The sequence below is a fragment of the Cydia strobilella genome, chromosome 14 (genome assembly GCF_947568885.1).
Source record: "Cydia strobilella chromosome 14, ilCydStro3.1, whole genome shotgun sequence".
In the NCBI taxonomy this organism is placed as follows: domain Eukaryota; kingdom Metazoa; phylum Arthropoda; class Insecta; order Lepidoptera; family Tortricidae; genus Cydia; species Cydia strobilella.
This window is the reverse complement of record NC_086054.1, coordinates 10882688-10906297: the sequence shown is the minus strand read 5'-3', so window position 1 is coordinate 10906297 and position 23610 is coordinate 10882688. Positions and strand designations below refer to the sequence as shown.

At 37.8% G+C, this 23610-nt stretch overlaps 2 protein-coding genes across 2 annotated transcripts in view; one reads left to right on the top strand and one right to left on the bottom strand.

The window, feature by feature from the left end:
• Window positions 1–1467: 1467 nt before the first annotated feature.
• LOC134747190 (beta-1,4-glucuronyltransferase 1-like) lies at window positions 1468–8294 on the bottom strand. The gene is made up of 4 exons (XM_063681783.1): window positions 7070–8294; window positions 5185–5305; window positions 2668–2793; window positions 1468–1684 (listed from the first exon to the last, which is right to left on the bottom strand). The coding sequence occupies exons 1-4, from the start codon at window positions 8164–8166 to the stop codon at window positions 1484–1486; spliced, it is 1545 nt and encodes a 514-aa protein (XP_063537853.1). The 5' UTR covers window positions 8167–8294; the 3' UTR covers window positions 1468–1483.
• A 2358-nt stretch (window positions 8295–10652) lies between these two features.
• Window positions 10653–23610, top strand: part of LOC134747199 (uncharacterized) — a 41942-nt gene continuing 28984 nt past the window's right edge. The window contains exons 1-3 of the mRNA XM_063681797.1: window positions 10653–11209; window positions 17137–17293; window positions 17518–17600. Of these exons, the coding sequence (XP_063537867.1) occupies window positions 10835–11209; window positions 17137–17293; window positions 17518–17600 (615 nt within the window). The 5' untranslated portion in view covers window positions 10653–10834. The remainder of the gene's footprint in view (window positions 11210–17136; window positions 17294–17517; window positions 17601–23610) is intronic.

Genomic DNA, 23610 nt, shown 5'->3' with positions numbered 1-23610 from the left:
TTTAATTTGTACGGAACCCTCGGTGGGCGAGTCCGATTCGCACTTGTCCAGTTTTTCAAATAAAGATATATGTCGACAGTTCGCGTTCAAAAGTATCAGCAACAGTTTAATTGTTCTGTATATAGAGCTCTTTTTGTTAAGCTATCAGAGAATGGTAGATACTTTTGACGCATAGTTTTGTTGCTGACTGTACTACGTAAAGGGTTGTTGGTTCTGCCTCCCGCGTAGCGCCAGAGAGTCATTTCCGTTAATTTCGAAGCATTCGAAGATTAGTTTTCGAATGCTACGAAAATGCTTCGTGTCCGTAAAGTACAAAAGTCATTCGTTGGGCAATGCATTCATTTTTATAACAAGTTACCTGACGATGCTTTAAGTTTACCCTTTCCAGTTCTTATGAATTGCTTTAAAAAAGTCATTGATGTTGAAGGCTCATTACAGAGTCGAGGACTACTTGACAGACAAACATGCATGGTCCAAACCAAAATATGTAATAAAAACAAGTAGCAATTAAAATCATTGTATTATGTAGGTGCACTGGTACATATCGTCTTCTAGTACCCACAATATAAACTTTATTGAGCTTACAGTGAGAATAAGCATTAAAATGTATTTTTAACCGACTTCAAAAAAGGAGGAGGTTATCAATTCGACCGTATTTTTTTAATAAATACTACAAGATGTAGGTTCCTACAATACAAAACTAAACTTGAACTGAAACTAAAACTAAGTTAGCGAATATGTTCGGCACCGGCGCGCGGTAATCATTATCGATGTATTTCTATTTACGTATTCCACTGTGAGAAAAACAGGTGGTACAAGACACTAAGTGATAAGTGGCGATAGTTGTCGAATAAATTACTAAAAGCACTATAAAATTATCCATCTAATAGTTCGCTATCAGATCGACAAGAGCGAAACCGCGGTGTAACATTAATATAAAGTAACATAATACTTATGAATTAGACAATTTGAATGACAACACTGCAAACAACTGTAACAATCGTAAACAATGCATATTTGATTTCATTTTCTAATTGTAGGTCTTCGGGCTTATAAAAACAGGTTGGTCGACAAATACATTCGGCATTGCAGACTTGACAATCCGGCTACTTAATGGCACCGGCATTTTTTGACAAATTTATTTAGGCAAAGATTATTACATTTAATTATTATAAATATGTAAATACTTATTATACAGTGTAATAGCATAAACAGTACACTGAAATCACGGTTTGGTTATCCACTATTCAGCGATATGAAAAAAGGTTAATGTACCTACTGTGTTTTTCTACCACCATATAATAACGTTGACTGTATCCACGGTCCAGCACAATCAGTCAGATCAATATATCAACAGGTATCGCTGCTCCACATGAATCGCTGGGCCGGGCATATCGACCAAAAGATCATGAGATAATGCTGCTAGTTGATGCCCTTGTCCATCCAAAAAAAATGTCCATCCATCATCGCCAGAGCAAGATACTCAAGTATTACATCCCCACATCAGTTTACAAGCAGGCCGATCAGGGTACTGAGCCTTAAGCGCAGCGATGATCTTATGGTACTGTTTCGTGTTGGCGCGCTCGGCGCCGGTATGACGCGCCGGCGCGCGGGCCGCCGCGTGGCAGAGGAACCCACCATCAAGGACAACCAGCCGGTACTCTTGCAAACAGAGCTCCAGCATCTAGGCAAAGTAGATTATTATAGATTAGTCTTTCTTCGTACGAGGGTACATACGAGGGCTGCGAGCATAATACAATCGTACATACACGCTAAAGGATTTGCCACACTGGATGCGTTCTGCGGTCAGCGGTCAGGTCAAACCCGCATTATGTATGAACAACATTGACAGAAGTTGAAGTTTGGCCTGACCCAAACCTTTAAAGAGCACAGCACAGGCTATGCTGGATTGATCTGGGTTAGTAGAGAAAAGCACCGTTGCAGCCAAAATTTAAATGTCCAATGTTACGCTTCAAGAATCCGTAAACGGCCGGAGATAAATTACCTACTGACATTGTCCCTATCCTGTGATTTGGGTCGGTAATAAATTACAGTGATGTGATACCTACTAAACCCTGTCTCTAATCTCATGCCTTCACCTGCAGAGCAGGAATTAGTACCTAGATAAACAATTAAGAGAATATATCTCGTTATAAGTGGTAAGTGTGACCATGTTTAGTCGAAAAAAATTGCCCGCAGTGCGATAAGTGTTACCCTCGACTAAACCAGCTACTAGTATTTTATACAATCGTGATATAATAGAGAGCTTTTCAGTCGAGTACCGTGTTTAGGCAACGAAGCTTGCTGAGTTGCCTAAGTAAAGTACGAGATTGAAAAGCTTGATTATAACACTATTGTATACAATACTTTTCCTACGAGTCATCTAAAATAATACTTTTTTTACTATAAAACCTAAATAATTAATGAAAATTGGTAAGCTACTGAGATAGACAAAAACGAATTACAAAAAGACATAAACGCGCGACTATTGTCGCTCGTTTAGTCTTTCCTATGGGAGCGCGGCGGCACGTGATTGGACATTTTTTTATAGTTGACTACAGCGTATTGAAATGAATATTATACAATAAAAGTACGCCATTATTGTTTGGTATACGAAATCTTTATTCAACCATTACAGTCGACGAGTAGAGTAACAGTATAGAATACCTGTGTCATTTTGTCCTGCCGTCCCTCCCATGAGAGCGACTCACTGTACCACGGCTCCTTCCGCGTTCCGAAGTACAAAGGCTCCCATCTATGGAACGGGTACTCTCGCCGTGCTATCAACATGGGCTGAAACAAAATATTCCTTAACCATCGTACACATCGTATGACGTTTCCATACTTTTACTAGGTACATTTTTTCGAGTTTGAAATCGTTGATGACCAGTCGTGTGTGGTTATACGAGTTCCGATTTGTTCTTCATCAAACTGCAACCACACCACCACATTAATATTTCATTCACTCATTCAAACAGGATTTGTTCCACAGGGACCAGCTTAGCAACAATACATGAGTACGCATAATTCGATAAGAAGAAGAATACGGCCGGTATTCTTATAGTGTTACGGGTTATATCTTGGTGACAACTCTTTCAATCAAACGGTTATTCAACTGGTCAGGTTGCTCGACAAATCGGACTACAAATAGTCACAAATTATTCGAACATTCAGTGATCTGTGATACACAAAGCTGACGGGTTATCAGCCGAAAAAAAAAGTTTTAAAATGTTCATGCAGTCAATTTACTTAATGTGTCAACGATGGTATTATAGCTTTTATCAACGATGGTACTTTTATCTTTTATGTAATTACTCTAGTTTCTCTTGTCGAACTACATCTTATATCGTACAAGCAGAAGGAATACAGAGCCAGAACGTTTGAGCGAGATCTCGTTCCGTTTAAGCCTCATTGTCACATGCAAATTGGCGCCAAACTCAATTCGCGCCCTTGCCTACTGAAACAGACGCAGATAATTTGTTTCGAGTTCAATAACACTTTTCTCTAGAGTGAAACGTAATAAATATTTACAAGAAACAATGTATATGACCCTACAATCTTAAATGAAATTGATGCATAAATTAAGCATCAATTTCATTTAAGATTGTAGAATCGTATATAGTCATACAACTCCAGGGCCAACTTACGAAAACCGTGTTACAACGGAAACTTAAACATCAGTCTTGTTACAAAGTTTCTACATGCACCCAGCGCTGCATCAACTTTGGTGTTCCAATTTCAAACGACAGTGAGATCCCCGCGTGTGACAGTTGAGGTTTTAACGAATTTTACCCCCCTCTAATCGGTGAGTAATTATGGGGGCGCCAAACTGAGCCTCTGGAGAATTACGCGCGGATTCTTTGCTAAGAAGGGTGATGGTCTTTTAAATTTGGACGGGTTTTGTTTAACAAGGCGCTGATGAAAGTTTTCGAGTTCCGGATTTTTATCTGCTTATCTGCTTAAAGGATGACTCACGTTAGACCGGGCCGTGTCCGGGCCGGAGCTTCCGGCACTTATTTTTCTATGACATGAAAGGTGATCACGTGATGCTTTCTATAGAAAACGAAGCGCCGGAAGCTCCGGCCCGGACACGGCCCGGTCTAACGTGAGTCATCCTTAAGTTGGGGTTTCAGGGCGCGTATTATTCTTTTATGAAAATTATACGTACTTTATAAGATAATAAATGTCAAGTAACGAGTTATAAAATATGGTTTGACAAGGCATGCATCACTACGCACTTTGTGTATGATCGGTCAACGGGATGATAACTAAGAGCGTGTGTATAATTGTGTAACCTGTGTTGGATTAAAATGTTGCTTTATTACACAATACACCTTATGTATGTAGTTACATATATGTTGTGGTTCAATCTACTCACAGTATACAGTGTATACGTATGATGTATGAGTTTATTATATGATAAAAAAATATTTTAACTAAAAGCTTATTTTTAACCCTCACATTTACGTCATACAAGATTGATAGTGAAAAGAATGATGCTTTTAGAAAGTGAGTAGGAATAATGCTTTGAAATATGTGCTACAAGCTACAAAGACGCCCACGGGCCACGACGCCACGAGTATCTGAAAGAAAATTTAAAAGGAGTAATGGAACAGACGGTCATGTAACCTGCAAAGCGCGTATAGGGTATCATACAGCAATCAAGATTAGGAATTTCCAAAATACTATTGCAGTTCTTTTTTTAGAAAAGTAAACTCAAAAACAGCTTTAACTTATTTCAAGGTCTGTTGAGGTGCAGAATCGTATAAAACTACTTATTGAAAGTATGCGGCGCGGCAAAGATAAGGACTTACTACAAGGACAATGGCTAAAGTGGGGCAGCCAGGTTTTGAAACTATCAGTATAAGCAAACATATTGATGGAAATTTTGGCATGGTTGGAGGCCATCATAGTTTGGTGCTGCGAACTAAAACTAATCTCGACGAAGCCAAGCTCTGGAAGTGTGAACAAAACTTAGGGATCAATATATTACTCCCCTCGTGTATTAGTTTAGAAGCTAGGCTAAAGTACTTTGTTTTTATAAGATTACAAAGAAATCATTACGCAATACAATTAAATTAAAGAGTGTTCGAGATTATTTCATTATTACACGATATTATACATATCCTCGCTTACTTCTACGGTTTGTTTCGTTTTTAAATCTAAAAACGAATATAGAATTACCTCGACGATGCCTGGCGACGGTCGAGTGAGCCAAGTTTGAAGACCAGGGAACCTTTGGCAGTGTGAGCAGAACTTCTGGTGAAAATACATAGCGCGGTTGGAAGCTACCATTGTAACCAATCTGAGGACAAAATATATGACATACGAATAAATGACATCGTCGGGTGAGAATACGTTTGTGCCATACGCCAGGAGAGCGAAAAGAAGCAAAAAAAAGATTTTTCGAGAAGTTTTACATTTAGTAAATGTTGAACATACATGTTTACGATTTATAGTACAATAAAAATATTTTGAATATAGTGGTAATCATTAAATAAAAGCATTTTTATTATTGTCATATCCATTTTTGATGAGTAAATGTTAAACGTACAATGTATCACATGACATATAAGGTTTGGATATTTCTCACTTTTGTGATAATTTTCTGTTAATAAAATGTAATTATCCTATAGTAAAATACGGATACGGTACATTTTAGAAAAATATATTTTTTTATCCGATTAATGTCAAACTACCTATTTTTTGTTATTTTAGGATCAAAATGTAACCATCTTGGATGATGTACATGTTGGATACACCTACCTGACCTACCTGTAATGCACTACGCTTCCAAAAAGTTGCAAGTTCTCGGAAATTTCAGGAAAATTTTACAAGAAACAATGGAAACATTCATTTGGGAAATGGAAAATTTCGATACCTATACAAAAATATGACAAAAATTCCAATTTTTTCCAAATAGAAATTTCACAATTTCGGAAATTCCGGACGAAACTTGTAGCTTACTTCTTTACTTACTGGTCGAATGTGCGATTATTAAAATATGCATTTATATTAAATAGCAAAACACAAACCTCGCGTGTGAGTCAGTAATTCCAAAATTTCCAAAACAAGATCGTTTTATACCAAATATGTCTAATTTTATGTCGCCAATTCCGCTTCTATATAACTATGAGTATAATATGCGTTCCCTAAATGATATTACAACGAAGAATATGTATGAGCTGTGCTGGCTTAGACGGTTTCTCCGGTTATATTACGGAATTCGTAAAAATATGGAGATTCGTGTGAACCGAATGACAATTACGAAATCCTTGGTGGAAAATATTTTAATGCATTTTTTTCCAATTTGAGGTGAATATCTGCCTGACTGGTGTCGTCGTCAGTTGTCGAGAGGATAGATTCGTTATGAATGTTAAGGCTAGCGTCCATTAGGCTCGCCGATTCGAATCGCAAGAATTCGCCTTCTATACATTTACTATGAAACTGCGTCTATTGACAAAGAGCCGCGGCGCGTCGAATCGTATTTACCATTCATAGTAAATGTATAGAAGGCGAATTATTGCGATTCGATTCGATTCGCCTCGGCGAGTCTAGTGGACGCCAGCCTTTATGATTATGTACTTTGCGCTTACCTACCTTCAAATTCAGGATAAGTCAGAGGCGTTTTTGAGCACTGCAAATGTGCCGTTTCTCTAGTGCAGGTAATAAAGGGATCATTAGAGGAGAAGTTTTAAAAACGTACAAAGAAACTTTAGTTTGACCACTGCGAAGACTAAACCCGAGATGTCTTAGATTTTTTTTTTAGTTGCGTTCTTGCCATTTAAAGTACTGGATCAAGAAATACAGACACCAATTGGAGCGAATACCTATTGTTAAAGGTTCATCTCAAAAAAGTTACTCAAATAAATATTTTTTGTCTTCACGAACGGTTTATCAATAGTGATATGTGTCATAAACACTATAAAAATATCCCCCTGGGAAATCTTGCAAAGGAGAAATAAGGGCAAAAACTAGGACAATAGCGGTCCAACAGGTGGGTGGGTGGCTAGGAAAAGTCGCGCTCAACTGTTGCGACTGAAGTAAATAGCTTCATTTGTCAACTTACGTGTCCTTATCGCGCGGAATCTGCTCTCCCTTTTCCACCTCAAACAATGGCACGACGAAAACTGTTTTTCCGAAAATGCAACCCTCATCTCTCTTCTTGTCCCCCATGAGTTTTCTAACCATGGTCAAAAATTTGGGCGCCAATCCGTCACTTGGCACCATTTCGATATCCGAAACAATGAAATAGTTTGTCTTTGACGCATTTCGGGCGACGTTTCTACCTACATTTATATGATATATCAAATTGTTGTCCTTTTTAAATGTCATTATACCATAATCGATACCAGAACAATCGTTGAACATCAAATTGGGGGCAATTATTCTTTTCGCCGGCATTCGCGACATCATTCTCTCAATTTTACTCTTCCTCGCCCGTTGAATGTATTCATATCTAGTCTTATTATCTAATTGCCTGTAATTATCCAGTTTCTTCTGTAACATTTCTTCTATAGTTATATTTGAAGTAGTTGTCGGCATTTCTGTCGTCGTGGTGCGTTGTTCTTTGTTTCGTAATTTAGGCGGATGTTTTTTAGGATAGAAAAGGTGGAGTGACACTTTTGACATTCCGGAATAGCAGTGGCAGAGTTGATTCATGATCTGCATAGTGATATCCAAATCGTAATTAGGTACAAAAACTGTGAGGCTGATAGGGCCGTTCCAATATCTGGCTATTTCGACTATATGATAAATGTATTCTGGTGTCGCTTGAGTAGCGTAAGTAACTGCATTATATTTGCTGTAGTTTGAGTACGCAGTGCCCTTGATAGCATTGTAGATGACTCTATAAGGGCTGTGTAGACCAGCTTCCGGAGTAGGCATTACACGAAAGGTTCCCCATTTAAGAGTGTCTGGGAGGCCATAATTAAATTGGCAATATGTTTTGTTTTCGTTAGGCTGCTGTCCCTTGAGAAAAGCGCCCGGTTGGTAGTCAAAGTCACCGATACTTGTTAGCGTGTGGTGATGATGATGATGCCTGTGCGTGTAGAGGTGGAAGATGACGGTGAGGGTCACGATGAGGGACGCTATGAGGAGCAGGGTAGAGTGTCGCCTCGTCAGCCGGTACGAGTACGCCCCGAAGATCCGCAAGCATCTCGACATGTTTATATATCATTGTATTGATTCAGAAAGATGCTTTAACAGATAATTCCATTGGATATATAGACTTGAACGACTTTAACATTTTAACAACTGTTTGTATCATTAAATTACGTGCCTGTTTATAATTGGTATCTATAGCATTAGGTATCTATAGGTACTTCCGTTGAATTATCACCAATCTGTGCTACATTTGACTTTATTTTGCGGCGATACTGACAATGTATATTGATGCAAAATTGATTTGTCCACTTACACACACGTATTATATCTGTATATAAAATATACAGAACACCAGAAATCAGAATTCTATATTTGACAGGTCTGTTGCCAAGAAAATGTATCGAACAAAGTTTCATATAGGTCCTTATGATTCCATTTGGTTAGTCCGTATTACCACAGGCTTAAAGTAAGACACGTATAAAATAAACAAAAAATCTACACTAATAACCGAAATACGTTACGGAATAACAAATGACTGCCGTTTCGCATTCAGATGAAATCATTAACACATTGAAAGATATTATAACACATTGATATATATAAAGTTATAATTTTAGAATACTCATATGATTATTTTTTTAATCCTTTAATTTCAGGTACACTATCACAGTTTATTTTTCACAATTACAGAGCTTTTTGCTGAAATATTTATTATTTGGAGCAGAACAACTAATTTTGACAGATGTTGCGCGCGCACGCTATGAAATCAATATCTCCGCCATGCTGCTTTTCAGTAGTAGGTTTTCTATGCGAAGAACGAATGTCACGATATTGTTTTCTATTACAAGTAAAGAAAACTAGTAAGTATAATCATACTGTCCTGGCTGGTTTCGACCACGGCGACTGTTTAGTACTGATTATTGAGAGCGACGCTCATGAGCTCTCAGGTGGCTGACATAACCGATTTTAGCAGCAAATGCACAGCCGCATTCACTGCAGGTCAGCACTCCTCCGACAACATTGTAATTGATGACCGCAGGTGCTCGGGCCTTTACGTTACGCTTCGCATCGAGATCAACTCGCCTCTACTCTTCGAAGGCTTGCACTTTTGTACTTACTGTATGCCTCCACATCGGATAATCGACTGCTCCTTACTATTGAACACAAACATCGAGGTACGCATGATGGCTGCACTGCACTGGCTTTCACATTGCTTGTTTCACTCCTACCTGAAAGTGGACTGGACTGGAGGCGACATCTCCCACAAGGTGAACGGGGTGGTGGAAGCCTTGAACAAGCAAATACAGGACAATAAGGTATACACACAACCATGGTTATAAAAGCGTCCCGTCGTTCGGCATTTTTTAATAAAATCGTCGATTTCTAACTGTTCGCAGATCGCATTTTACTACGTTGGATAATTGAAATTAGTATTAATAATAAATTACTTTTTAATATAGTTGCTCAAAAAGTGATACTTTTCGTGGCTGTTTAGCGTGCGGAAAGTTGGTTTTCGCGAACTAGTGTTTTTTACTTTTCCAATTTTTTAAATTTTAACTTGTTCCAATTCATGACTACTTATTGATGAGTGTTAATATTAGCTTCCTTTAAACGTCGTAATCAACATAAAAACCTACTGTTAATGTAAGAATACGAAAAATATGCATATTTCATATTTTATTACTTACCTCTTCTTCATTATAAGTATTATAACACGTTTATTTTTTAATGTTGAAAAACCGTTCTTAATAAGTTGTCTGAATGGAACGGAACGCCTGTCAAAGAAGAGGCGTATTTTCTTAAACACGTGCGGATATGTCATTCTTCGCTCGTCCCGAGTCTTGCCACTCGCCTACGGCTCGTGGCAAGATATCTCGGTACTCGTAAGCTAATGACATACTTTCCGCACTAGCATCGAAATGTACTATTTTATTATCGGAGTTTGGCCACACCTTGTGTTTTAAGCTGATGGAGGAAGCAATGTAAACCTGACACACCAGGGACTAACGCGAAAACTGCATCTTTGTGCAAACCACACTTTCTTTCATATTGTTCTCATATTACTTATATATATCGGACGTAATTTAGTGAAGGATCCATCCTCAAATGGTTAAAGTTTATTTGCAATTGTTTGTGGATTTGATCTCTTCCCTAAATTACGTTCAGTCAATAAGGCAACTAAAGAAATTTTTTTTGTGTTAAAACTTCCTTGTCCTGTACAATACAATATTCTCTATTAATGATGATGATTTTGTTTAAAAAACACTACTTAAACATTACAATAGAATAAATATTAAAACAAATGTTTATAAAAAAAAGTTACGAAGATATTTTTCATTATTTTGTAAAAGGTTTTGGTCAAAGATGTGATAAAATCGCCTAATGTTGTAAAGTTTTAATTTTACTTTTATGGGTCATGATACTCATGATAATAAACTATTAAGTTATGACAAAATAAAAATTTTACTCATAATAGCAGTAATCTCAATTTTATTTGTCTACTAAAATCCTGCTTCTTCAGTAAAAACTGTCAGACAAATAAGTATCGCTGAAGTAACACAAAGTATCAGTGCACTCAATTTGTGTCTTAACTTTTATAGTTGATGAGAAATCGCTTCCGGTATTCAAGCTTTGAAACGGAAGTATGTCGTTTAAGTTTCCAACACGCCACCATGAAACGCTTTTGGGTATACCAGTTATTGCCTAGGCTTACACCTGAGCTATCGCCATGAAAAATTCAATCTTTAAAGAAAAGTTCATAGCAACAAATTTTGTGAAACCTCTCTACAGAGTTAAATTCACTAAAACTCCCAATGATGTCGTCATAACTAATCTAGTTGGCGATGCTTACAATTTGACTAAAAATGTGCCTAATATTACGGTTAAAGAGACACAAAAATATAGGATATTACCGGGTGCGTGTGAGGTTTACAATCATTATGATTTAAAATGTGATAGAAGTGACAATATGGAAGAACAACGCGATAATAAAGACGCTTTAAGTGATGCTTTTCGAGCTGTTACTAATAGTAAGCTCAAAGGAAGAGACGGAAAGAAACACATATCGTTTAGTGATTCTTTGGATTTGGATTTAGATGACGATGTAAGTACCTAAACGTTGATTTAAACTCGATTAGAAAATAAAGTGCCTAAATATTTGAATAAGTAAATATTAGATTAGGCTTTTATAATAAATACTCGTTAAGTCAAACATGATGCCGGCAGTTGTCAATATATTATTCACTGTCAAATTTCCCATACAATTAAATTTAGCAAACGTAAAGTATCTCATGTTGGGACTAAAAATACGAGACAAGGTTAGAAATACAGAAATAAGAAAAAAGACCAAGCTGATAGACGTAGCTGACTTAGCCTGCAGGCTAAAATGGCGCTGGGCAGGTCACGTCGCCCGCGCGCACGACGGCCGCTGGAGCGAGCGCATACTGCACTGGTGGTTCGTGATAGACGAGTCGCGGCGCAGAGCCCGCAAGGGCCACCCGCGCAGACGCTGGAGAGACGACATCGAGGAGTTCGCCGGCGGCACCTGGACTAGACTCGCGCAAGATAGGAAATTGTGGTCATGCATGGAGGAGGCCTTTACCCAGAATTGGGTCCCCAAAAACTTTAGTTAATTTTATTTTTAATATTTTAGAATCTAAATGAATTTGTACATAATGTAATAATTTATTTTAATTATTTTGTAATTTTAACTCTATATACCTATTAAAATTCTTGATGTACTGATTAAATAATAATACCAATATTAATTCTTAGTAAGTAGAGAACATAAATTAATTTTAATATGCTTCTATAAAAACATAACTATGGTACTAAAACACATATCTACACAAATGAATTAAAAGATACAATAAAGTAATTGAAAAATAATCAAAGTAAAACTATGCACAAAGTACCTATGTAAACTGTTTAACCAGTAAATTGTTATTAAATAATCATTAATTTATAATTAGATTGCAAAAAAAAAAGGAACCAATAATATTTTAATCACTCGCATGATAGGAGTAGGTATCTATTAAGTAAGTTATGATTAAGTAGTTAAGTATTTGACAATAATCGATTTTATACAATAACTTAACGATTAATTAATGTTTAATGCACTTATTTTATCCTTTTGTAAATCTTCATAAATAATTTATTTGTAATTTGTTGCCTTAAATTTTCTTTTTATGTTTTTGTGGGAATAAATGGCTTTATTATTATTTATTATTATTATTAAAGTATCTCACTATTACGTCTAGCTGAAATAGTTTGCTTCTTAAGGTTCATTTTCATTTAATTGTAACGAAAAGAAGGAATTCAATCATTCGAGCCACGTGGCAAAAGAGGGGAACAAGGATTAAGTTAAATCTTGCCCTAAATCCGGAATTAGTTCGATTCCCAGAGGAAACTCCTAAATCTTTCCAGCCTGCTGACACAGATAAAGTGAACGTACACTGCTGCTTTCAAATAAATAAATAATAATTTTTAAGAAAAAAAAACGACTTCAATGGGGGATGCCGTTGAAAGATTACTTATTGTTGATGGTGCACTCTTAGATTCCAGACAATGAAATGAAAAAGACAGCATCTTTTGCCTAATTATGTAGAAAAGGAGGTAAAACCACCCACTTTTCTAGTAGCATTTCGTTTCTAGGGTCGCAGTTCAAACCTAACCTAACCCACTTTTCTGATAGCATTTCGTTTCTGTAAAGGTCACAGTTCTAACCTAACCTAACCTACTTTTCTAATAGTTCTGTTCTGTGAGAATCGCGGTTCAATGTCCATGTTCGGCTGTCCGGGTCCAAGTTTGGGCCCGAGTTCGGTCTGGGTCCGGGTCCGAGTCGGGGTCCGGGTTCAAGTCTGGGTCTGAGTTTGGTCCGGGTTTGAGTTGGGGTCCATGTCCAGACCCGGATCCGGGTCTGGGTCGATAACGAAGAGAACAAATCGCCAAACGTGAACTATGTGTCATTGAAGAGTTCCGTTCTGATCATCATCAGTAGTTCCACTTCCTCAAATGTCACATTTTTAAATGTAAATGCTGGATTTGTTGATGAAAATACAAAAATCACTATATGTATGCCTTTCACATTTGAGTTCCCTCAGTTCCTCATGGATCCCATCATCAGAACTCGAGCTTGACAAAAATGTGTTTTGAAACCTAACTTGCTTAACAAACATAACGAAGAGGACAAATCGCTAAACGTGAACTATGCTTCATTGAAGGGTTCCGTTCTGATCATCATCAGCAGTTCCACTTCATCAAATGTCACCTTTTTAAATGTAAATGCTTGATTTGTTGATGAAAATACTAAAATCACTATATTTCCTTTGACATTTGAGGAGTTCCCTCGATTCCTCATGGATCCCATCATCAGAACTGCGTTTAGACAAAAACGGGACCAATCTGTATGTATATACTTACAATCAAAAAAAGAATTTTCAAAATCGGTCCAGAAATGACGGAGTTATGGAGTAACAAACATTAAAAAAAACACAACCGAATTGAGAACCTCCTCCTTTTGAAATCTTGAAGTCGGTTAAAAATTGAAATACGTCGACGACGACGAATGAGTAAATACAATATGCTCACTCAGGGTGTGCCTAATAAAAATATGGATTGTTTTGGAATAGGTATGTTATCGTGGTAGATTATGTATAAATACGTAAACTACATATTTAATTCACAACTTTGGGAACAAATCAAATTATTTTATTAAATATTTTGGTATGTGTTTTTTAAGTAGTCACACTACGATATATATGTACATACTAATACTATTTCAGTTTACATATTTAATTGATAAAAAATACAAAAATGTTTTTTTCTAAATTTCTATAGGAGGTTTCGACTGTATGTTTTTTTTTATGTTTGTTACCTCAGAACTCCGGTTTTATCTCAAGCGATTTGGAAAAATTTCTTTGTTTGAAAGTACATACAGATTGGTCCCACTTTTGTTAAAATCCAGTTCTGATGATGGGATCCACGAGGAATCGCGGGAACTCCTCAAATCTTTTAGGTATAGGTACATATAGTAATTTATCTGTGAAGTGTTCTAAATTCGAAAATAAGAGAGAATTATGGCGTTATTCATAAACCCGTTACTGGCCTGAATTAGCTATGAATCGTTTGTCTTTATCTGTCATTTTTATTACTTATGTATTTGTAAGAAAGGGATTAAACACAATTTAACTAAATCAGGCCCGTAAAGTTTTTGAATAAGGGCCACATGCACCATGCACTAACTCGGGGTTAACCGGTTATACCTGGCGTTACCATAATTGTTACTAGTAGTACAATTTGACACTGGGTTAACGGTTTAACCGGTTAACGACGGGTTAGTGGGATGGTGCAAGTTGCCCTAAGGCGGTTAGAAAATACCTAAAGAATTAAAAACGGAAAACATCACTGTGGAACCGTGCAGCAGCCGCTTCAATGAGTTCGATCTTTTACTTAAAGCTCTTCTAGGGAATTACGGCACTTGGCAATCTTAAAGCCTTTAACTTAGGACCGCATTAACTGGTAATGTTAGATTTCACTTGGGAGTCATGTGTGCATTTAAGTGACGACTTTAGACTTGCATAAAGCCGGCGGTGCGACGTAAATAGTCGTTCAGACCCAGCTAATTACCGTCCAATCTCAGTCACCTCCATACTCTGCAAGATTATAGAGCGTGTACTGAACAAGCGGCTCCTATCATACCTAGAGGATAACGGTTTACTCAGCGACTCTCAGTATGCATGTGCATGCTACTCACCTTTGGAGCGAGGCAAATGAGAGGCACAGTGAAGCCCTTGCGGTATCTCTCGATGCAACGCATTAGCATTCAACATGCTCTAAAGCATTTGCCCGGGTCTGGCACGCAAGTTTGGAGATCAAGCTTCCAGCATATGGGATACCAGTTGGCCTGTGCAACTGGATTAAGAATTTCCTGAGCGAACGTTCTATTCGGGTGGTGTTAGATGGCTACACATCTAACCAATGGACTAATTAATGCCGGCGTTCCTCAGGGCTCTGAGAACAGAGCCCCACAAACAGAAGTCCGCGACCTTATTTCTGCTACATATCAACGACATGTTAGTCCCAGATACTTTTTGGTATGCCGATGATAGCACTGTCGTGGACAGATATCTCTCCAATGCTCGGGCCAAAAAAGAGGAGGTCCAATCTTGTCGACGAGCCATGATAGACGGTCTTAATTTTACACTTAAGGCAGTGACCGATTGGGGCGACGCAAACCTCGTCAAATTCAACGCTACCAAAACGCAGGCGTGTCGGTTCTCTGCGAAACGGAGTTCTTTCGGCCTGACTTCGACTTTACGGGATGTATCCGTACCGATTTCCAACCATCTTCAGCTACTTGGCACGAGTATTTCGACTAACCTGAGCTTTGGGGCGTATATTGAATCTCTGGACAAATCTGCAGCTATCAGCTAGCCGCCTTAGATTCCATAGACAAACGCGCTAAAAAGCTTATTGGAGATGCGGGATTGGTAGAGGCTAGACTAGACTGCAGAGCCTTGAACACCCTAGAAAGATAGCTTGTTTATCGGTATTCTACAGGGTACACTTCGGGGAGTGTGCGATGGGATTACATAATCTAATACCCCTATCTCCGTTCTGCGGACTAGACGCGGACTTGCGTTTCACCCTTACGTCGTTACTCTGCCACTGATTCGTACATTTCGTACTAAACGCTATGCATCCAGTTTTGTCATGCGAACGGCTAAGGAGTGGAATTCACTTCCTGTAAATCTATTCCCAGTCCACTATAACCTGGATCTTTTTAAATCGAAAGTGAATAGATATCTTTTAGGTAAGCATGTTCCATCCTAGACTGCATCGGCACTTACCATCAGGTGAGATTGTGGTCAATTGCTTACCTTTTTCTATTTTTATTTTTTTAAAGTACTATGAATAATGTTGGTTATTTGTTGCAGCGGGTTTTCGTGGGACTGAATGATGCAAAATTATGCTAAGAAGTGCGCTTTGCGATCATTTTTATCACTGTTAATACGCTTTTCTTCCTGCTTAAGATGAGTTTTTGACATGGTCCCTTGATAATCATCTTAAGCGTTGCAAGTAAAGTTTTACTTTGAAAAGCGACAGTGTAACTCCACCAGTATCCCGTCATTCAACTGGTCTTTAAAATAATCGGATTATTCTCCTCTTAATCGTCCCCCGGACGAAAAACTAAACAGACTGCTCAAAAAGATTATAGCCATTTCGAGCTAACGACACTTTTAACATGAAATAAAACTATGAAAACGGATTATATCGCGTATATTGAATTTATAATACATCCCGACGTTTCGAACTCTTTACAGCGTCCGTGGTCAACGGGTGACTGAGGAAAAATTACAAAATGCAAAAATACCCACATACTAAAATAATGAACAATCATAGACTACAAACTTTAAGGCTGGTTGTACATGCAAAATCGGTTCATAAGGCTAGTTATACACTATAATTATTTTTCAAGTAAAGATATATATATATACGCGATAAAAATAAACTATGCCGGCTCCAACCCTACACCACGGACCGGCACTTTTAACTTTTAAACTATAGGAGTCACGTCCACACTGTTAAATGACGATTCGTAAACTTTATTGCTACGACACAAGGTCCTCAAATGGTCACAATATTGCTTCTGTTAGTACAAGTTATAGTCGTGTTGCTTTAGAATGTCTGATAATTTTTTTTTTTTGAGACAACAGAAAAATAAAAAGCATATTTTATTTTGTGGCACTCCACAAAGTGTCCGGTACGTGGTACTATTTTATCGTACTTTTGATAACATTTGGTATATTAGATTTAAACTTTATGCAGGTTACCTAATAAGATTTGTAATTTAAGCTTATTGTACCTATTAATGTTTAAATGACTTTTTATTTTATTTATTTATTTAAGATAGCTTCCATACGCGTCCCATCACCGCTACTTGTCATTCTGGCGGAATGTTCCTTCTGAAGTAGGTGCTCCGATAGGAAAAACGTAGCCCATTTAATTCTCTTTTATGTGTTTTTGCAGAACCAAGAAACTTGGCTGCGAGTCTGCCCGGCTCCCGTGTTACCAGACGAAAGCATTGGCTCCGTTTTGTTCAGATTTATGGCTTGTCAACTGGGCATCACTACATTTATTATCGTCTGGACCGCCATCTGGGTGGCTGTAATACACTCATACGAAGGTACACTTATCATTATATTTATTTATCCCTATTTAAAAATTATAAATACGAATGTAACTATCTTCACGCTTAAACAGCTAAATTCGCTATGGAGATAATCAATTGTGCCCCAGGGTCAGATATAGGATAGTTTCTGTCATTCTATGGTCTATCTTGCATTACGTGAATATTTTACCTAAATTATACCGATTAGAATACAATTCTCATTGGGTTATCTCTTTCAGGGCCAAATGAAAACTTAGTAAATGAAGAATATGCAAGACAACAAAACCAGTTAGTTATCGACTTAGCCACAGAACTTCGCTTGGTAAGTATTCCTCTTCCATAGTTCCTTCCACTTCAATATATAGCTGGAGATCAAGGCAGAGCACCGCCTTTAATTTTACAGTCTTTCTAAAGTTGTTTGCCGTACTTAATGGACGAAAGACAACTCTAAGAACAAGATCATCAAATCCACCAGCACATATGTTGCGAACGCAACTTTTTATTTATATACAATATTCCTAGCAGTAGCTAAACGCAGCCGTCGGGCTCGGTAGCTCGGTTAAAGCACCAATAGGAGCGCTCCACATAATTTGTATCGCGGCCAATTAGAGGCACCTAAATTTAAACCACCTTTTTACTATAAACTGAAATAAATATCATATACGAAGGAAAAAAAACACCTTTTTACTGTTCAATTTCGCTGAATCACTCTCTCATCAGCCTCCATACCATAACCACCACATCTACACCTTTTAACCGTTTTGGGCAACTGTACCTCTGTAACCAGTACCTATTTAAGATTATATCAGTTTACTTCAAATCGAAGTCTTTTTATTGCAGTGGACAAGATCTGCACGGCGGCTACATAATCCGTAACATTATTCATCTACATATACACATGCAATACATGGAAGCCTATGGAACTGTACCATTTTTATTTAGCAAGAAACATTACATAGCCCACCAAAAACATTTTCATGTAAAATGTTGCCAATACGACAATATGGCTCGCACCAGGTTCGCAGTCTCAAAAAGTTATCAGATCTCATGTAGAGCCAAGCTTCTAACTCTACACACCCTAACTCTACAAGCCCTAGCTTCACAAACTCTACACCTTAATCAAAATATGTGGCTTGGCCGTTGGCCGCAAAATATGTTTTAAGTTTTTTTTTGTTAGTGTCCTATTACTAGCTTACATACCAAATTTCAGCTTTCTAGGACTTCAGGAAGTACCCTAAGAATTTTGGTAAATATCAGTGAACGAAATCGGGGTTTTTTAGATATCAATAAAATCCTCTTCTTCTTCCTCACGTTATCACGTTTTGCCACGGCTCATGGGAACCTGGGGTCCGCTTGACAACTAACCCCAAGAATGACGTAGGCACTAGTTTTTACGAAAGCGACTGCCATCTGACCTTCCAACCTAGAGGGTAAACTAGTCCGGTTTCCTCACGATGTTTTCCTTCACCGAAAAGCAACTGGTAAATATCAAATGATATTTCGTACATAAGTTTCGAAAAATCCATTGATACGAGCCGGGGTTTGAACCCGCGACCTCCGGATTGAAAGTCCGCCCGCTTTTACCGCTAGATATCAATAAAATCTAAAGTATAAGAGTTATTGCTATGAGCTATTGAAACTATCTATGTTTAATAAATTAATCCACTCTTGCCATCATATCCCGAGTATTTTGTTTATCTGGTATAATCCAAACCCAAGTTATGAGGGTTCAAAAAAAATGACGAAGCGTTTCGAGAAAAGGTAGGTAGTGCCCTTGCGCTTCTCTTGACTCGTCTTGGCGGGCCGCTCTACCGTGCCCCCAGATAAATAAGTTACATTAACATTAACTATAAATTAACTATAACTATAACTATAAAACAAAAAACCTATGGAATAATATATTTTAATACCTATTTCCTTAAGACACATAAAACGTCTGGCATCACAAATCCAGCCGCCCATACCCTTGGAGAGCACTGAAATCAATTGAAAATGCGCTAGAAAAATGTCTACATTTCTGATAATTAGATAACTAAGTACTTGTGACCCGCCCCGGCTTCGCACGGATAAACCTTAACAAGTTATATACCTGAACCTTCCTCAAGAATCACTATATTGATAGGTGAAAACCGCATGAAAATCCGTTCAGTAGTTTTTGAGTTTATCACGAACATACATTTCTATAAACATTAGAAGTAAATTACAAACTGTGCGAAGATTTACAGGATTCGCAGGTATTAAAAATTAAGCTACAAATAGCGAGAATATTTATAGCTTGTAGTAATAATAATTTAAATAGTTACGGCTTAGATATAAATATTTCGTCAAAGATCTTCATAATACCTACATAATTCAGTGATCAAGATTAATGAACGTTGGAGTAATAATTCATTTTCTTAGGTGTGTTGTTGTTTGGAGAAAGGGAGAAATCTGATGATGACAGGGATGCCATATAAGAAATGTAATTGCATGTTGATTAATTACATTTTGAATATTGATTTAATGCTTTACCTCTAAATCGTATCCAGTTCACGATCTTTTTATTAACCGTTAGCTGTAGTTTTACTAAGGCCCACTTGCACCATCGCACTAACCCGGGGTTAAGCGGTTAAGCCGTTAACCCAGTGTCAAATTATACTGGTGACCATGGTAATTCCAGGTTTAACCGGTTAACCCTGGGTTAGTGGAATGGTGCAAGTGGGCCTAAGAATCAGGTACACATAAAACAAACACTTAAAAAAAAGGTTAAAAAAGCTTAAATCAAAACATCCTAACGAGATTGATTGGCAGCTACAGAGATTGTCAATATAGCTACAAATTACCCTCTGATTGATGAAGACGCTAATGGAATTCAGGCTTCCTCATAAAGCATCCATGTAAGGTGAGATTTTAAAAAATACAAATTTGAACCTTATCTTTTAGGCATAAGGCGTAAACTGCACTAGAAAATGTAACTAAAGAACGATTAGACACGGTCTACCGCTTTTATAAATTATTTTTCATATTTTTACGAGATACTTAATAAGAATACGAGTATTTTTGGTGATTCCCATAAATGTTTTCATATAAATCATTCCCATTTGTCCCCACCTCATGTGTGGCCGCAGGCACGTGGGGCGGGAACAAATGGGTGTTTTCTGGGTTTTGTCTCCTACCACTAAAGGTGCCTTAGATTTAGAGAGCGGAGTTTTTGAAAAATCGTACCTTTTTTTAGATCACAATACTGCCAAAAATGTATTTAGCAATCTTTCTCTAGTGAAGATTTTCTCCAGTGATTTGAATCCTGACTTTTTAATTTTCGCTCGATAGAAAAATATACATAATACGAACAGGTCTAAATCGCACTTTTAAAATTTGTAACAATTTATGCTAAAAATATGTCAATTGCTTCTAAAAATGCGCAATTTTACTTTTGAGGGAACCCATCGATAACTTTTTTCTAAACTTACAACAAATTAAGATTCAAAAACATGATTTCCTCGGTCGAGAACGCGCACATCCATCTCATTCCCGCTTACGCTCAGTGCGAGTGAGAGGAGGAGAACACGAACCTACGGGGCCTAAAGGAAGGCGGTCTTTTAATAAGAAAATCCAGTAAAAAAAGGATTATGCAAATACATAATAGAACTATTTGTATTTTTTTGTCTTGACAGCTATTGCTTTACTATAAATAAGCAGGTACAACGTAGGTAATTTAGATTGTCAACTAAAATAATATATAGAAGACCATTTTAAAGAGATTTTTCTTTTAAAGAACGACCAGAACTAAATTTGAAATGGAGTTCTTATAAAAAAAAGGCATTTAACTGATTTGCAAGACCGAAGTGATCCCATAAGAGCTCCGTGAACAAAGTTTTGTACGGAGCTCTAAAAATATAGCAATAAAATAAAATTGGATCCTCCGTTTGAAAGGTACCCATTAGATCCTCCTTCTCATCTTATCGTTTTCTCGATTGTGCCCAGTTTTGGGGCACAGACACCAATTGGGATTATTCCGGCCTTCATCGAAAAGCAATACGTAAATATGAATTATTTCTTACATCATTTTCAATAAACTCATTATTACGAATAATACGAGCTTGGGTTCGAACTTCGAACCTAAACCTTCGATTGGAAAATCTTATTCCTTACCGCTTGACTACCAACTTAGATGCCAAGTAATTATTTTAGAAGCCCACCTATAATGTTCTTACGCTGCCGTATGTTTAACTTAAAATTAATTGGCGCTAAAATATTAATACAACGCCAGGTTATATTATTTTCTTTTTCTAGTCCATAATTAATACATTTCGTACTCCTAAAAATTTACATGTGTGCGAAATAATCTGAATGTACATTTTTGTATTGTACTACCATCTCTGGAATGCTAAAGTTAATATTAAACGGCGGGAGCTCGCATTCCTGCTCCGATGGGCGGAGGGGAGCTTAACTATCTACATTCCTTAGAGATCTGTATAACTTAGTCCGAATTTAATTACCTTTAGTTACAGATCACTTACCTCTACTTAGTAAGTACACATTATCAGGTTTAAATGGTTTTTTTTTGCGTCGAGGCCTAAAGAAAACAAAACCTTCTCTAGTCCTTTTTTAGGGTTCCGTACCCAAAGGTTAAAAAGGGACCCTTTTACTAAGACTCCGCTGTCTGTCTGTCCGTCTGTCACCAGGCTGTATCTCATGAACCGTGATAGCTAGACTGTTGAATTATAATTATTGCGGTAGGTATGTTGATATATATGCCGATTTAACGTAGACCGTCACTACATACATTCACTACTATCACTTAAACACTCACAAGGTTGTGATATAATAATAATAATAATAATAATAATAAATTTATTTGGCAGGCAAGAAACCCAATTTTTACAATTTACAAAAAAAAAACAAAAAATACAGTGCAAAATACTAAAACTTACAACCTAAAACAATGAAATAAAACATTTACAAACTTATGGTCTAAAGATGGCCGTTCTCGGACCGGTGCAGTTTACGCCAATGTTTGTTAAATTCGTCACTGTAGTCTTTAGCTACCAGTGACAGAATTTCATTGTTAGAGGCTAGCAGTCTCGCCCGGAAGGCAGCCGACCTGGCTCTCAGAATGGCGAAAAAGTCAGGGACTCTCGCGTCCGCAAACATGCCCTTCGCACTGCAGAAACGCGGTAGTTTCAACAGAATACGAAAGGCGTTGTTGTACTGTACCATCAGCGCGTTGAAGGAGTGCCTGGTGTACCTGTTCCAAAGCTGACAAGTATAAAAACATTGGCAAAAGGCTTTGAACAGGGTCACCTTTACCTCACTCGAACAACGCGCAAACCGTCTAGCCAACATGTTGCACCGAACCGCGAGAGCCCTGCGCTCCCTCTCCATATCGGCGTCATCTTTCAAGTACTCGCTCAGGATGTGTCCCAAGTACTTGAAGCTCGTTACAACCCGAATTGGCGCACCACTCATACACACCGTAGGTATCACCTCCGGACCCTTCCCTGACCTAAAAACGAGCATTTCGGTCTTAAGCACGTTATATTTTAGGCCATGCGTACTGGCATAGTGTTCGCAGATTTTAAGCAGCTTTACAAGACCATTTATCGAGGGGCTAAGAAGCACCATATCGTCTGCGTAGCTCAGATTGTTAACACATACGTTACCAATGTGGCAACCGACGTTAGAGCTTCTCAGCTCCCCGATAAGGTCGTTGACATATAGGTTGAATAGGTCCGGAGATGTCAACCCACCTTGGCGCACTCCACAGTCTAGCCTGTAGTCGTTAGACTGTGCGTCACCCCATTTTACATTGTTAGTTTGGTTCTCGTACCAGAACCTCAACAGACCTATAACCTCGGGAGGTGTTCCAGACGTGAAAAGCTTTTTCCACAGCAAATCATAGTTGACTAAGTCAAAAGCGCGGCTTGTGAGTGTGAGTGTTTAAGTGATAGTAGTGAATGTATGTAGTGACGGTCTACGTTAAATCGGCATATATATCAACATACCTACCGCAATAATTATAATTCAACAGTCTAGCTATCACGGTTCATGAGATACAGCCTGGTGACAGACGGACAGACAGACAGCGGAGTCTTAGTAATAGGGTCCCTTTTTAACCTTTGGGTACGGAACCCTAAAAAAGGACTAGAGAAGGTTTTGTTTTCTTTAGGCCTCGACGCAAAAAAAAACCATTTAAACCTGATAATGTGTACTTACTAAGTAGAGGTAAGTGATCTGTAACTAAAGGTAATTAAATTCGGACTAAGTTATACAGATCTCTAAGGAATGTAGATAGTTAAGCTCCCCTCCGCCCATCGGAGCAGGAATGCGAGCTCCCGCCGTTTAATATTAAC

Coding starts and splice junctions, on each gene's coding strand:
- LOC134747190 (XM_063681783.1), bottom strand. CDS start 8,166: ATGTCGAGATGCTTGCGGATCTTCGGGGCGTACTCGTACCGGCTGACG. Junction 5,306..7,069: donor ATTCCGCGCGATAAGGACAC/GTAAGTTGACAA, acceptor TTTTGTCCTCAG/ATTGGTTACAATGGTAGCTT. Junction 1,685..2,667: donor GGCAGGACAAAATGACACAG/GTATTCTATACT, acceptor TACTTTGCCTAG/ATGCTGGAGCTCTGTTTGCA.